This window comes from Hippopotamus amphibius, chromosome 17 (genome assembly GCF_030028045.1).
Source record: "Hippopotamus amphibius kiboko isolate mHipAmp2 chromosome 17, mHipAmp2.hap2, whole genome shotgun sequence".
Taxonomy (NCBI): domain Eukaryota; kingdom Metazoa; phylum Chordata; class Mammalia; order Artiodactyla; family Hippopotamidae; genus Hippopotamus; species Hippopotamus amphibius.
The window spans coordinates 54,707,792-54,722,947 of NC_080202.1; the positions used below are offsets into that span (position 1 = coordinate 54,707,792).

General features: G+C 50.9%; 1 protein-coding gene across 1 annotated transcript in view; it reads left to right on the top strand.

Annotated features, from left to right (window-relative positions):
* Positions 1 to 15,156, top strand: part of DNAH17 (dynein axonemal heavy chain 17) — a 108,791-nt gene that overhangs the window by 17,297 nt on the left and 76,338 nt on the right. Inside the window, exons 13-19 of the mRNA XM_057715191.1 lie at positions 51 to 197; positions 3,376 to 3,484; positions 3,795 to 3,898; positions 5,695 to 5,835; positions 8,499 to 8,642; positions 11,604 to 11,786; positions 14,390 to 14,644. Of these exons, the coding sequence (XP_057571174.1) occupies positions 51 to 197; positions 3,376 to 3,484; positions 3,795 to 3,898; positions 5,695 to 5,835; positions 8,499 to 8,642; positions 11,604 to 11,786; positions 14,390 to 14,644 (1,083 nt within the window). The remainder of the gene's footprint in view (positions 1 to 50; positions 198 to 3,375; positions 3,485 to 3,794; positions 3,899 to 5,694; positions 5,836 to 8,498; positions 8,643 to 11,603; positions 11,787 to 14,389; positions 14,645 to 15,156) is intronic.

The following is a 15,156-nucleotide window of genomic DNA, read 5'->3' on the forward strand; positions in this document are numbered from 1 at the left end:
ATGCCACTGAGACCGCCCCCGACTGCTTCTATCCTCTTCATTCACCTTAGCTGGTGGCAGTGCTGAGAGAAGTCAAGTACCTGAACTTCCAGCAACAAAAAGAGATTCCCAGCAGCGCCGAGAACCTGTTCTCAAAGTATGAAACCTTCCGGAAGTTTGTGGGCAACTTGGAACTCATCGTCAGCTGGTACAATGAGGTGAGCCGGTGTCATTTGCCACATTTGCGGTTTTGTTTAGAACAAACACAGGTGTACAAGCCCCATGTGGAACAGACCTGGCTTCGTTTTCATATTTGAAGGTGGTTGGAGCCACCCTCTGGGGACAATCCGTGGCCTCGCTTTTTCCACCTTCCAGAGTCACCCGCGTCCCTGGGCTTGAGGCCACATCACGCCACCTTCAGATCACAGCACCTCCGCTTCTGTTGTCAGTTCCCTTCTTCTCTTTTGTTCTTCTTGGCTCCCTCTTATAAAAACCTTGAGGTTGTATTGGGCCCACCTGATGTCAAGGTCCGTAACTGAATCACATCTGGAAATTCTCTTTTGCCAAGTGCAAGGTGACATAGTCACGGGTCCTGGGGATTAGGACGTGGCTGTCTTTGGGGACCACTATTCAGCCTACCGCAGACATCTCATCCCAAAGGGGCCACTGAGATTCCCTCTCCTTGAACCCTGGGAATCTGGACTTGGGTCCCAGCTTCATTCACACTGGAGTCTCAGGGGAGCAGAGAAACCAGAGTGAACAGAAACACGGGCTGCAGAAGGAAGGGAGCAGGCGGGTGGAGCAGATGACCAGAGAGGCCCTGAGAGACAGAGGGAAGCCCGGACTTGGGCTTTGCAGGTCCATTCCCCAGGGCTCCACCAGCACACCCCCACCCTGAGTACGCTTTAAGTGGGTTTATGTTTCTTGCAGCCCACTTGCCCCCAACTGGAGCAACTGTCTGGAACCTGGAATATTTCTGTTCCTGGGTCTTGCATCTCGATCTGTCCAAGAGATGCTTGCACACTCCCAAGTCCCTGATGTGAGAGCCTCTTTCCTAGAGCCCCGGGGAGCATGCCTCTGTCGCCTTCCCTGGCCTGTCTTGTAGGGGCCTTGAACTGAATGCCCGGTTCCATCCAGGATGTGGAGAGGGAGCTTCCTGTCCTGCCCCTCCCCTGGCCGCTTGCTAAGTGCTCTCTGAGTCGGTGTTAACCGGAGCACAGCCCTGCCATGCACCTCCTCCCTATGGTGGCCAGATTTGACCAAGCCCAGGAATTCCCTGCCAAACAAGAGAAGGGTTGGAACATCAGAAGATTCAGAGCAAGGCCTTGGGGACACTGAGGAAGGCTCCCGCTCTTGCTAGAAGTGACCACCTGCTACTTGAAGGCAAAGTGATGCATGCCAGGTCATGCCATCATGGAGATTTGTCCAAAATATCACTCCCCCACCCTCCCACCCTGACGCACCCACCAAGAAACCCACTGTAGATGCATTCCTTACTCTCTCCCGAAACTAGAGCATGCGGTGATGTAACCTGAAATGTGTTCAAAATAAACGAGAGTAAGCTCATGTTCACTAATTTCATTTTTTAAGATAAAATCTTAATTGACTCATTTGTCGGTGCGGTGAACCGTGAAACACCAGGGCCTGCATTAAGTGCTTTCTCTAGAATCCACTCTCTTCAGGCTCAAAGAAGGCCATGTTCATCCGTTCCCTGAAACGCCTCCCAGACGTGGTGTTTGGGAAAAATGAAAGCCTTAGAGGCAGAGCCATGTGGGAAAATGTTTGTGGGCTACTTTCAATGCAACGTGTTTTTTTTTTTTTTTACAATGATGCAATCAGAAACAAAAAAAAATCCAACAAACTTTATTTCGAATGACGCTTGATCGAAAGAATTGATCTTCTACTTCTGAATTTCCAAACAAAACCCAACCTAGCTCATGCTGGGGAAGCGTGTTAGCTTCAGCTATGAATAACATTGTTCTGCTAATAAAGACGTTAGATAAGGATGGGGAGTTGGGGAGTGACACCTGGAGCTCAGCACCTGCAGTGACCCTTCTTATTGATGGCACCTCCCCTCTCTGGAGCTGCTCTTGGGTCGCTCAGATGAGCTTCTTATTCTTAACATAGTTTCTGTTGCTGAGAGAGACCCCAGGCCCCCAGACTGCAGGTACCCATTAACGTCTGAGCTAGGCGAGCGGTAATGTCTGAGCTAGGGTGGTGCTTTAAGGAATCTTGGGCGGGGTGGGGGGAGGGTCTGGGGAAAATGCCCTAAAGGTGTGGATTTATAACATAGGCTGTTGAAAAATAATGAACAGGGCACACTAAGTGGATCTTGTCACTGTGAGCTTTGTTTACTCTGGGCAATAACAAAGGCATAATAATATTTAGCTCTTGTCTGGGCTACTTGTGTAATTGTTTAATATCCGAATTCTGCAAAATGGAGTCAAGGCTTCGCATTGACTCACTTTATAATTGTCAGTACTTTCTTTTACTCCTGTCTGGTTTCCACTGGTAATAGCTGTTAGGCTTTATTTCTCTGCCCATACTGTAGCTTTTGTAAGAGTTAATTGTCTGAAAAGGAGGATATGGGTTGGGGAGGGGGCATCGTTTAAAGTACCAAATGTATTTCAAGAATTATTGTGAAAGGCAAATAGTCAGCATCTAATGTACAATTTGAATCCCACGTACATCCCTCACTTTATAGAGTTAGACGTGTCCTTGAACACTTACGTGTAAATCAAAATGTTGCCAGATAGGACAATATTCCAAAGCACAAGTGGTGCTTGTTATTTAAAGGAATAATTTATAAAAAACTGTATACACGCTCCATCTTTTCTTCTGTTCTGTGAATTGAGGTTTTCAAGTGTTACATGAATTTCTTAGCTCAGGGCAGACCCGTGTCGAGCCTGTATGGAACCTAGCCTACTGTTCACTCTGATGCTTTAACGAGTGGGGCAGCTTCTCCACAGCTCCTGGACCTCCTTGGTATAATCACATTTCTAGCCTTAGATCATGACCAAGGCGATGTTCTGAGAAATGCCCCAGAAATATCCCAATTACCAGTGTGTATTTCTCTGATTTTCTTTTTATGATTTTAAGCCAAATTTTTAAAGTTTTGGATTATATACGCATTGTTTTTGCATTAGCGAATTTCCTTCTCTTTCTACCCCATACCATGGGCAGTTAGGAGTTAAGTATATACATACTTGGTGATAAAAAAATAGTTTTAAAGTTGGAATCACCTAAACTTTGATGTACACATCCTTGCCAATTGAATAACACTAACTGTAATTGATTTGGTTGGTACTGAGTAATAAACACCTGTACCAGGAGACGATTTTTAAATCTGCTTGGATTTGGAACAAGGGCCCTGAAACTGTAGCCCTTGTTTTGCAGATTAAGACCACTGTGAAGGACGTGGAATTTCCACTGATAAAGTCAGAATTGCAAGCAATCGATGTCAAATTGCTGGATGCTGAGACGACATTGTTCTGGAATGGTGAAGGTACAAAGGCGACATTCACTTCCCCTTGGGTTAAACTTGGGTGAGCAGGATGGAGGGGTGTCCACCCTGTTGGGCATGTGGAGTTTCTGTGGAATTAGTGATTCGCCTGCATGGCGAGGGCCTGTTTCTGAGGAGACAAGATGTGATTTATTTCTCAGCGTTGCCTTTCAGGAAGCTGTCTGCGGTTTCCTCTGCTTCAGGCTCCAGAGAAGCGGATGGACTCACCAAGCGCTGCGTCATAGTAGTGGGTGTTAAGTCAACCCTTGCTAAGTCATTCATTTTGTAATATCCCTCTATGCTGCTATTTTAGGTGTGTTTGAATATATTCAAGAGATGCGAGAAATTCTATACAACTTGCAGAACAGGATACAAAAAGCAAAGCAAAACATAGAGGGGATTTCCCAGGCCATGAAGGTGAGTAACCTGCAAGGCACAGAGAGTTCTGGGGAAACAGGTCCCACAGAGATGCTCACAGAAAGTGCCCAAGGCAGTGGGGCCTGCAGTGAGGCTCTGGTCTGCACCGTGGTGATGTCAGGGTGGCCCTAAGGCAGAAAAGCCCCAGGTCACGTGCTACAGAGTTTCATTCTGTTTGGATGTGCTGAGCTCAGCCAGCGTGTGGGCAGGTCCCTCTGCCAGGAGGGCACCAGGAACGAGGGTGACGGGAAGATGTGCTAAGCCTCAGCCCCGCCGGGAACACGCGCATCGCATCGCTCGATGCAGAGCAGCGCGGGTCCTTGCTCTCAAGCCCAATCCAGAAAACTGGGGGACAGCCTTCCCTAGCACAGCCTCCCCACTGTGGTCAGTCATCAGTGCCCGAATTTGCAGACACCTGCCCACGAGCCACCGCTAATTTGTTCATTAGAAAACATCTCTTCTGTTTTGAGAGTCCTTTGGCTTATCACGGTGTGAAACACTTTCCTACATTACAGTGGACATTCGTTTCATCACCATTCACTTAGATTTAACTCAATAAATTGTAGGCAAAAGCCATTGCTCGTCCCATTTTTTTTTTCTGATTTTTTTTCTGATTCAGTTTTCATTTGCTTGGACTATTTCCTCAAGTAATTGCCTCTGAAAGGGTGTGCTGATGACCTACTTTTTGAGTCCTTGCTTGTCTAAAAATATCTATCTTTGGATCTCGCCTATAGCTATCTTGTCCAAGTAAAGGATTTTTTGATATGGTCCTTTTCTTTCAGTAGTCTAGAAGCATCCCTGAATTCATCTGCTCTGGCCACCATAACAAAGGACCAGAGACTAGGTGGCTTACACAGCAGAAATTTTTCTCACAGTCCTGGAGTCTAGAAGTTTGAGATCAAGGTGCCAGCAGGGTTGATTTCTTCTGGGGCCTCTCTCCTGGATGTGTAGGTGGTCATCTTCTCCCTGTGTCCTCACATGGTTGTCCCTCTGAGTCTGTGTCCTAATCTCTTCTTCTTAGAAGGACACCAGTCATGTCAGATTAAGGCCCACCCTAACGACCTCACTTTAATCACCTCTTTAAAGACCCTCTCTCCAAATGCAGTAACGTCCTGAGACATTAGAGGTGATGATTTCAACATATAAATTTGTGGGGGGAGACACAGTTCAGGCCACAGCCACCCCTGCTTGTAGCCTCAATGCCGAAAGAGCTGACAAAGGTATGACTTTCCTTTGCTGCCCCCGTTCTCTCCATCCAGAGGCAGGTAGAGTCCTTGGTCATCTTCAGGGTCCAGACATGTCACCAGAGTGTGTCCAGATGTGTGTCTCCTTTCGTTAATGTCCCCTGGATTCATAAAGTGCTTTCAATCCGAAAACTGCGGTGTTTCCTCAGCCCTGGGCGCTTTCTCCAGTCACTCATTCTCTCCCATGGTGTCCCTTTCTGTCCTGGACTCTGAGCATCTCCACATGCATCTCCGGATCCGGCCACCATGTCCCCTCACCCCCAGCTCCTGGGGTTCCCCTACAAGAGGGTCAGATGCTCCTTCCCCTAGAGGGGCTCCTTCTGGGCCCGATTAGGGGAAACGCCCAGGGGTGTCTCCGTGGTTCCTCGAGGCCCCAGTTGGTTCTGAGTCACATCAGCAGATGCTCTCTGGCCAGCAGTCCGCCGCGGGCCCCTCGGCCTTTGTGAGGCCGGCCCAAGACAGGGACTCTCACTCCAAAGGATGTGTTGGGAGGGAGGGAGACCAGAAGCTTTCTCTCCAGACACTTTTCTCCCGCTCACGTTTTCCCTACAGGACTGGTCGGCCAACCCAATGTTTGAAAGGAAGGACAACAAGAAAGAGGCCCTGTTAGACTTGGATGGGAGGGTGGTCAATCTCAGCAAGCGCTATACCGCGGTCAAGGATGCCGGCCTAAAGATCCAGTCCATGGTTGCGGTAAGGAGCTGCCCAGGAGGACCTTGGAGAGCCCACACGCTTTCCGCAGCTGGGGAGGGAGGAAGGGGGCTGGAGGCTTCATAAAACATCAGATGTCTGTGACCAGGAGTCCGATCTTACAATAGCAAACCCTGCTAACTGCTCACCCAGAAGCCTGATTCCTCTTGTCACATGTCTGCCCTCCCCTAAGGGCGTCAGAGCCCCCTCCCCACACCCCGCTTGAATCAATGTGGGCAAGTGACACCTTCGTATAAGGCCCCTGGGAGTAGCTGTATCTGGTGACCTTCGCAGTTTCCCACCCAGCAGCACGGGAAGAGGGAGGAGCACAGAATGTGGGTGCCCTGCGGTGTTTGGGCACCAACACGTTGAAACTGGGATGCTGTGCTGGCACGAGCCCACCAGGCTGCCCGACATGCAGCTTATTCCTTTCTGCCAACCATCCCAAGGGTCTAAGGGTCCAAGGGTCCGTGGGCCCCACAGGCGCTGTCCGAGGTGACGCAGAATGGGAGCCTGGCATCCCTGGCAGCTCTGCCTGACCCAGGCAGTGTGGGGTTCTCATGCCTTCCTCCCTCGGCAGCAGTTTTATCCAGCTTACATTTTAGCCTGTTTCTGAGGCTAAATGTGAAAGGTGCAGCTCTAGGCTGGCCTGGAAAGCCGAGAACTACCCCCTCCCCACCCCCGCCCAAGCTCAAGATATTCTCAGGACAGTTTTTCGGGGTTCCCCAGCACACAGGCCAAATCATCAGTATGGCCTTAAATGATGGGTCGCCACATCCAGGCAGACCAGCAGGCCCCCTGGGAGGAGGGTCTGTGCTGGGCTGTTCCCATGGTCAAGTCATTACTTGGAAGGTCATTACCTCCATGGAGTGACTTGACTGGACCAAGAAATATTTTGTCTTGTTTCCAGGTCCTCTTCCTTTCCCCTTTGCCCTGGGGCCAGAAGGTCCAACTATATCAACATGTTAAACTGCAAAAAGGTTACTTGGAAGAGTTAACCGATTAACCTATTAACACTCCCGGATGTGTTGAAAACAACACAGGAGAGATAAGTCTCGCTTAGGGTTGGGACGAGGCTCACAGCCCACGAGTCCAGCTGGAGAGTGAGCCAGGAGGGAACAGGAAACCCGGTGAGGCAGAAGCCAGTGAGCAACTCACAAGGCTTTGTTATCGCAACATTTGCCAGGGTCCTCTGTTCCCATAATACTCATTTGAACCATTGTTACACTGAAGTTATTTAAGCCTGTGTCTTCTCTCCGCTATTAGAATATAACTGCCTGAAGGTACAGATTGGGACGTAGTCATCTTTGTGTTTTCCTGTAACACTCAGTGTCTTACAGATGTATCCATCTACTCATTCACCCATCTACCCATCACCCATCCAACTATCCACCCCGTACCCATCCACCTAACAACCCACCCATCCATCCACCTACCCACCCATTCACACATCCACCCATCCATCCACCTACCCATCCACCCATCTAACCACCCACCCATCCATCCACCCACCCACGCATCCATCCACCCACCCATCCATCCACCTACCCATCCAACCATCTACTCATCCACCCACCCACCCATCCATCCACCCACCCATCCATCCACCCATCCACCCACCCACCCATTCATCCACCCACCCATCCATCCATCCATTCACCCATCTACCCACCCACCCACCCATCCATCCATCCACCCATCTACCCACCCACCCACCCATCCATCCATCCACCCACCCATCCATCCATCCATCCATTCACCCATCCATCCCCCACCCATTCATCCACCCACCCATCCATCCATCCATTCACCCATCTACCCACCCACCCACCCATCCATCCACCCACCCATCTACCCACCCACCCACCCATCCATCCATCCACCCACCCATCCATCCATCCATCCATTCACCCATCTACCCATCCACCCACCCACCCATCCATCCCCCACCCATCCATCCATTCACCCATCTACCCATCCACCCACCCACCCATCCATCCCCCACCCATCCATCCATTCACCCATCTACCCATCCACCCACCCACCCATCCATCCCCCACCCATCCATCCATTCACCCATCTACCCATCCACCCACCCACCCATCCATCATCCACCCACCCATTCACCCATCCAACCACCCACCCACCCAGACATCCATCGCTTCATCCACCAGCTCCTGCTCTGTTCCAGGCATACTGCTTAGTGCGGGAGGTATAGTGGTGGAAAGGACAGTCAATCCCTGTCCCTGTGATGCTTGGCATCAAAGGGAGGTACAAGCCAAAGACAAAATAATTCAGAGTTGTCATCTGTGCCATCACAGGCACAGATAATGAATTGCTAGAGGGACCACAGGTTGAGGGGCAGGAACAGGAGCCAAACCTGAGATGAATGGGGGGTGGTCAAGGAGGGCCTTTGTGAGGAGCTGACATCTGAGCTGAAACCTAAAAGGTGAGAGGAAGCCACACCTGGCACGAATGGGAGGGAGCAGCCTGTGCAGCGATGCGAACGTAAGAAGAGCCTGGCGCATTCAAGAAACCAAAAGCAGACCCCTGTGTGCAGAGTGTGTGAACAAGGACAAGGGTAGCCCAGGGAGTCCTTGAATAAACTGACTTAAAGAGGAAACGGGTGGACCAAACGACAGCCACTCATGTGGTTCTGTTTGCAGGAAAACGCAGAACTCCTCAGAGCAGATACGACAAGCCAGTCCTGGAAGGATTACGTCAACTACATTGACAGCGTGGTCTTGGATGAATTTGACCGTTTCATTTGCAAGTCTCTAAATTACCTAATAGACAACATGTTTGTAGAGGTAAGTTACAAATGTGAGATACATGTATATGTATATACAAGGGTGAGTCAAAAATTACCCGCACCTCAGTTATATTAAAACTAAAATAAATTCTACAGCCAGAGTACGATAATTTTTGACTCACCCTCATATGTATATATATATTATAAATATGGTATTATAAATATGAGAAAGGTTTATATAGGAATCTATAATCTGTGGTTTCCTGATGAAAGAACAGGCTATCATATCACAAAGAAACAGACTTACTATGACCTTCCCAGGGTGACCAACTTGTCCTGATTTTAAACCTGCAAGTCCTGCATCCCAGGACTCTGCTCAGTCCCAGGTGCTTAGGACATCTGGTCACCTTAAATGTGCTGCAGCACAAGCAGGCTGCAGAACACCTACAGGGATCTCTGTTGTCCTGTGTCGCTGGCAGGTGAGGAAGAGCGGGTGCCACTGCAGCCTCCATATACTGATTGGGGGTGGGAGGTGCCCTTCTATCAACAACATCAGCCACCAACCGCTCAACCCTCTGCCGAATTGAGTGGACGCTTAAACCAGGTCATCAGAGTGGGTTTGCTGGTTAATTGCATCCCAGCCTGTTCTCCATGAGCTATTCCCTGCCCGTGTCCTTTTCACTACAATGGTTCCCAAGTGATTCTGAAATACTGCCAGGAGGGCCAGATGAAAGACACTCTCCCCCAGCCCAGCACATGCAGTCCACCCGCAGGAAAGGATGGTGGGCACTGCAGTGAGATACCCTTACACAGGCTACAGAGGGCAGTTGTCACTGAGACAGTCACAGACCCCAAATTCTGTTGATGAAAGCAGTCAGCATTACTAACTGTCAGGCTCATCCAGTGACACGGTATCAGCAATGAAGGTAGCTAATTTTTTAAAAAATGAATGCATTTATTTTTTTAATTTATTGATTGGCTGCGTTGGGTCTTCGTTGCTGTGTGTGGGCTTTCTCTAGTTGCAGCAAGCATAGGCTACTCTTCGTTGTGGTGCACGGGCTTCTCGTTGCAGTGGCTTCTCTTGTTGTGGAGCACAGGCTCTAGGTGCACGGGCTGCAGTAGTTGCAACACGTGCGCTCAGTAGTTGTGACTCGTGGGCTCTAGAGCACAGGCTCAGTAGTTGTGGCACACGGGCTTAGTTGCTCTGCGGTATGTGGGATCTTCCTGGACCAGGGCTTGAACTTATGTCCCCAGCATTGGCAGGCGGATTCTTAACCACTGTGCCACCAGGGAAGTCCCTGAATGTAGCTAATTTATAGTAAACTTATAAACTCGTTTATTGCTACAAAGAGAGGAGAGTCACAGTCAAAAGCATGAGGAACTATTTACAATATCCAGGACACGGAAGCAACCTACATGCCCATCAACAGATGAGTGGATAAAGAAGATGTGGCACATATATACAGTGGAATATTACTCAGCCATAAAAAGGAATGAAATGGAACTATATGTAATGAGGTGGATAGACCTAGAGACTGTCCTACAGAGTGAAGTAAGCCGGAAAGAGAAAAACAAATACCGTATGCTAACTCATATATATAGAATCTGAAGAGATGGTACTGATGAACCCAGTGACAGGGCAAGAGTGGAGATGCAGATGTAGAGAATGGATTTGAGGACACAGGGCTGGGGGGGAGGCGGCGAAGGGGAAGCTGGGACGAAGTGAGAGAGTAGCATAGACGCAGATACACTACCAAATGTAAAATAGATAGCTAGTGGGAAGTTGCCATATAACAAAGGGAGATCAGCTCGATGGTGGGTGATGCTTCAGAGGGCCACGAAAGGGAGGGTGGGAGGGAGTCGCGGGAGGGAGGGGATATGGGAATATATGTATAAATACAGCTGTTTCACTTTGGTGTACCTCAAAAACTGGTACAAGAGTGTAAAGCAATTATATTCCAATAAAGAGCTTAAAAAAAAAAAAGAAAAGAAAGACAAAAGCGTGATGAAGCCCTGATAATAACGTGTCCTCAAAACATCGCGAGGAGGCCCCGTATTTGCAAAGCAGCCAAGCAGCAGGAATTGACCCCTGAGTCAGAGGCTTCAGAAAAGTCTGGTCACCTGAGTTTGTGACAGCTGATCTCTCCCCCTTAGCAACTCACTCAGGCACTAGTGCAGACCACCTCCCCCCACCTTGGTCTTGGACCCTAGACCCAGGGGTCTCTCGAGCCAGCCACCCACAGGGCCAGTGTGGGACTACGTTTGGAAGAAGCTCGGTGGCCATGGGGCAGGCCTCAAGGCCACCCGTGGGCCTTGGCCTCCACTTTGAGACTTGCCGGCGTGTTGGATGTGCCTCCGCCCCGTCCCCTTACACGTGGGGCTGCACCTCAGCCCCGCAGCCTCCCGAGGGGAATCCGGGAACAGAAAGGGTTACGGCGTGCGCGCTTTGTAAATGGAACCTCCGAGGGACGTGAGGGCTTGTCCTCTCTGGACCTCAGCAGAGGCCGTCCTGCCTGGCTGTAACACCCCCCGCCCCTGCCCCACCGAGCACTGTGGCCACAGCCGCTGACATTTGGACATGTGGACCACACGCTCTATGCACTGGCCATCCATCTAGTCCTCACAGTAACCCAAAGAGATGGGGACCGTGATTGCCTCTGTTCTGTAAAGCGACTATCCTCATTTTGTACCTTTGGGGAAACTGGGAAGTCGAGGGTCTCGCCCAAGGCCACGCAGCTGGTCAGTAGCATATATGGGCTTTGAATGGAGGTAACAGGTCTCCTCAGCACTCACAATCACTGCTCTGTCCCCCCTGGACACCCAGCCTGCATTTGACCCAAAGACACTGCATTTGGTTGTGTAGTTTTTGCTCAAGGGCCCTCGGGAAGCGTGTTCTCTGCAGTGGTCCCGGCCAGCAGCAGTTAGCCATGTACCTTGTTTGGTGCTGGGGTGAACATCCGGGCATTGAGAATGGTTCCGCTGAGAGCAAGGCATGGACCCCCATGATGGTCTGTTTCAGGAGAGTGTCGCACCGCTGTTTGAGATCCGCATGGAGCTGGACGAGGACGGGCTGGTATTCAGTCCGTCCCTGGAGGTGGGCGGGGATCGAGGCTTCCTGGCATTGATCGGGAGCCTGGTCACTGACATTTACAACGCAGCCAAGCTCATCCCTAGGCTGGCCAAGGGCAGGATGAACTACAAGGTCAGTCTGGGCTTGGTATGGCCCCACCCCTTTCCCTGCCACCAACTGCTACCCTGCTTCAGTGTTACCTTCCTGACCCTGCAACACCTGGTCCTGCATGTTTTTAATGGTGATGATCCTGAATGTGGCCAGGAGCCCAGAGGCTTCCATTCTATCTGGTTCCCTGGGATGGTGGCCGGGATTTCTCTCCCTGCTCCCAGGATCCTGTCCTTCTCTGCAGAGTGACTTCTCCTTGGTCTGCCTGGTTTTCATCCCCCTGACGGCTCCACACCCCCAAAAAGATGCCAAGTGTGTGTCCCCACCCCACTTCCTAGTATTTCACTCCCTCCTGTAATTTAAACTCTGTGATCCTCTGAGCACGTGGGCTCTTTGACAAACATGCCTTCCACTGGCTCCCGCACCCCTTTATTCTGAAAGCATTAAACACCTAACATGCATCTGACATGTGAAACGCAGTCATATCAGATCCTGGGGATGCAAAGGTGTGGGAAATTCAACCCCCCTGAAGGAAGGTCTGAGGAGGTGTGTTTGTTGGAGCATGGTTTGTGTGGCCATTAAACAAAAATTGGAAGAGACCTAAATGACCATCAAATACAGGAGTCCTTCAGTAGATTCTGGCCCATCCAGACAAAGGCATCCGGATGAGTCACAGAAGGGAGCCCGGGATGGAAAGCTGCTCATGACTTGTTATTAAGTGTTTATCAAGTTGTGGAACAATGTTTAGAATGTGATTTCATTCATTTAAACAAAACAAAAGCCTGTCTTCCTATGGATACACTCCAGACCGTTAAGAGTGCTTGGCTTCTGGGAAACAGGACGCGGGGTGAGGATGGCGGGAGGACAGGGGATACAAAGGGGACGTTTTATTTCATACCCTTTTGCCTTGTTTGAACTTTTTGATAATGGGCGCATATTATTTGTAATAACAAATATTTACAGCAAGATGCTCTGTGTTATTAGGGGCAGAGGTATGTGTGCATGTGTGAGGGTGTCATAGTGATGTGAGGACATGAGGAAATACCTGGCAAGGTCAAGGACAGCTCCCCAGAGGAGCTGACGTGTTCTGAGTCTTGAAGGGTGGGAGGGGATTTCCAGGCAGAGAGAAGGGCTGGAGGATTCCTGAGCCACAGAAAGGTGGTGCCCCGGCCCAAATGCAGCAGCAGGCTGTTCTAGAGCTCAGAGCAAAGTGAACTGTGCCACCCGTGGTCAGCTCAGGAAGAGGTGTGGTGCTCCAGAATCTGGCAGGATGTGCTGACATGTGCTCCAGAATCTGGCAGGATGCACATCGGGGGCTCTTGCACCCACCCTGGGGTCCTGAGCGACTTGGCGTGATGGAACAGGAAAGAACAAAGCAGAATAAGGGTCCCTGTGATCAGGCTATACCCCAGGCTGTGCACACCCCACCCTGGTCTCACTTGTATCCATGAGATTTTTAATTGATGGAGGTGACTCAGTGACAACATGGAGAGGTCAGTGCCGTTGACAGAAAACATTAATGTCGCTCACAAGATTCCCCTGAAAGGAGAGGCTGACTGGCCACGCAGGGGCTCTGGGGAGGCAGCAGTTTTGGTCATGAGGCAGAAGCAGGATGGAGGGGGAAGCCCAGGCCAGAGACTTTGTTGGGGTTTCTGCGGGCAGGCAAGTCAGGGCCAGGGAAACAGCTCAGGACAGGCCAGTCTGCGGTGTCAGTGTCAGCGGCTCTGGGCTATGGGGGTCGTCTCCAGTTATCTGGTACCTGGAGCTGGGGTGATGGGGCAGGGGGAATCTGGGCTTGGAGTGTGAGTGTTAAGTAGATAAAGTTTGGGGGATTGGCTAGTTTGCATGTGAAAGGTGGGCTTTCACCCCAGCCCTTTGCCCTCTCAGAATTTGCTGGCCCTGCGAGGGGCAGGCTCTCTACAGCCAGCAAGATTTAAGATACTGAAGCTCCTTAAGATACAGAAAATTTTAAAAACATGATTTATACATACCCTCCATCTTGAGATTTTCCAGTTTTGTGAGCCAGTCGCTGCCTTTCACTGATACCATTTGGGTTGGGTTTTCTGTCACTTGAAACTCAACAGATCCTGTCCAGCCCGGGCCTCCCATGCTCCTGCTCTGGCTGTCCATGTGCTCTCCACTCAGGTCCTCAAACATCTGCCTCCTCCCAGCTCAGGGCCTTTGCACATGCTTTGCTGTTTCTCTTGCTCTTTGCCTATGGTCCATCAGCTCTCAGACCAATGGTCACTTCCTCAGGGAGCGTTCCCCGACCTCCTCCCCGTTACATCTGAACGCAAGGGTCAGAGTCGTGATGTCTCATTTCTGTGATTTGTCGATGAACATCTGACCCCACTCCTGGACTGTCCACATCCCCCACCCCCACGTGCACACAGCAGATGCTGAGTAACTACTGAATGAATGATGCCATGTGTGAGTCGTCCTGGGGTCTGCCCGGCCAAAGTCACGTCCAGCATATCTTCTCACAGGAGAACGTTGCAAATGGGCAAGTGTCCCCACGTCCCATCCCGAGAGGTTAGCAACACTTGCACCAACAGGGAGCCACTCTCCCAGGCAGGGAGACTGCAGGCGAAGCACTTACCCATCTGCTCCCCTCCTGCCCCTCGCAGACCGACCTGGAAGACATGACGGACCTCATAGAGATGCGGGAGGAGATATCCAGCCTGGTTGTCAGCGCCATGAAGGAGGCCGAGGAGTACCAGGACTCCTTCGAGCGCTACTCCTACCTGTGGATGGATGATCCCCAGGAGTTCATGAAGAACTTCCTCATCTACGGGCGCGCCGTCAGCCCAGAGGACTTGGACACCCGGGCCGAGGAGACCCTCCCCAAGACGCCGCCCACCCTCACCCAGTTCCAGCAGCAGGTGTGTGTGAACCTCGCCCAGAGGCTTCTTTGCCTCCAGAAGCCCCGCCACGAAGGGGCACCAGGCTTGATTTTAAACTTGGGTGAACGTTTTTTAAATGTAGGTTTTATTATTATTCAAGTATGGGGAGACCAACAGACCTGCAGACACCTGCCCTGAAAAGAGGGTTTGTGACTCACGGCTCCCGAGAGGAGGGGGTCACTCCATGCCACGCAGGGCCCCACGGGGAGGCACCAGTGTCGGTCAGAAATCAGAGGGAGTGAGGGGAAAGCGTGCTGAGAGCCTGATCTGTGGTCTTCATGGGAAGGAACAGGCAAAGCAGGGCAAGCAGCCTTAGGATGGGCTGGTTTGAATCGTTTCAGTGACTCAGGGGCGTCCTGGCTGTCCCAGGTGGTCAGGCACCTGGCCCTGGGGTGATTAGGACAGGTGGACAGTGGCCTGGAGTGTGAGGGCCCCTGGAGGAGGTAGTTGGGGTGTGGGCTTTGATTGGTTGTTTGCATATGGAAGGCGTG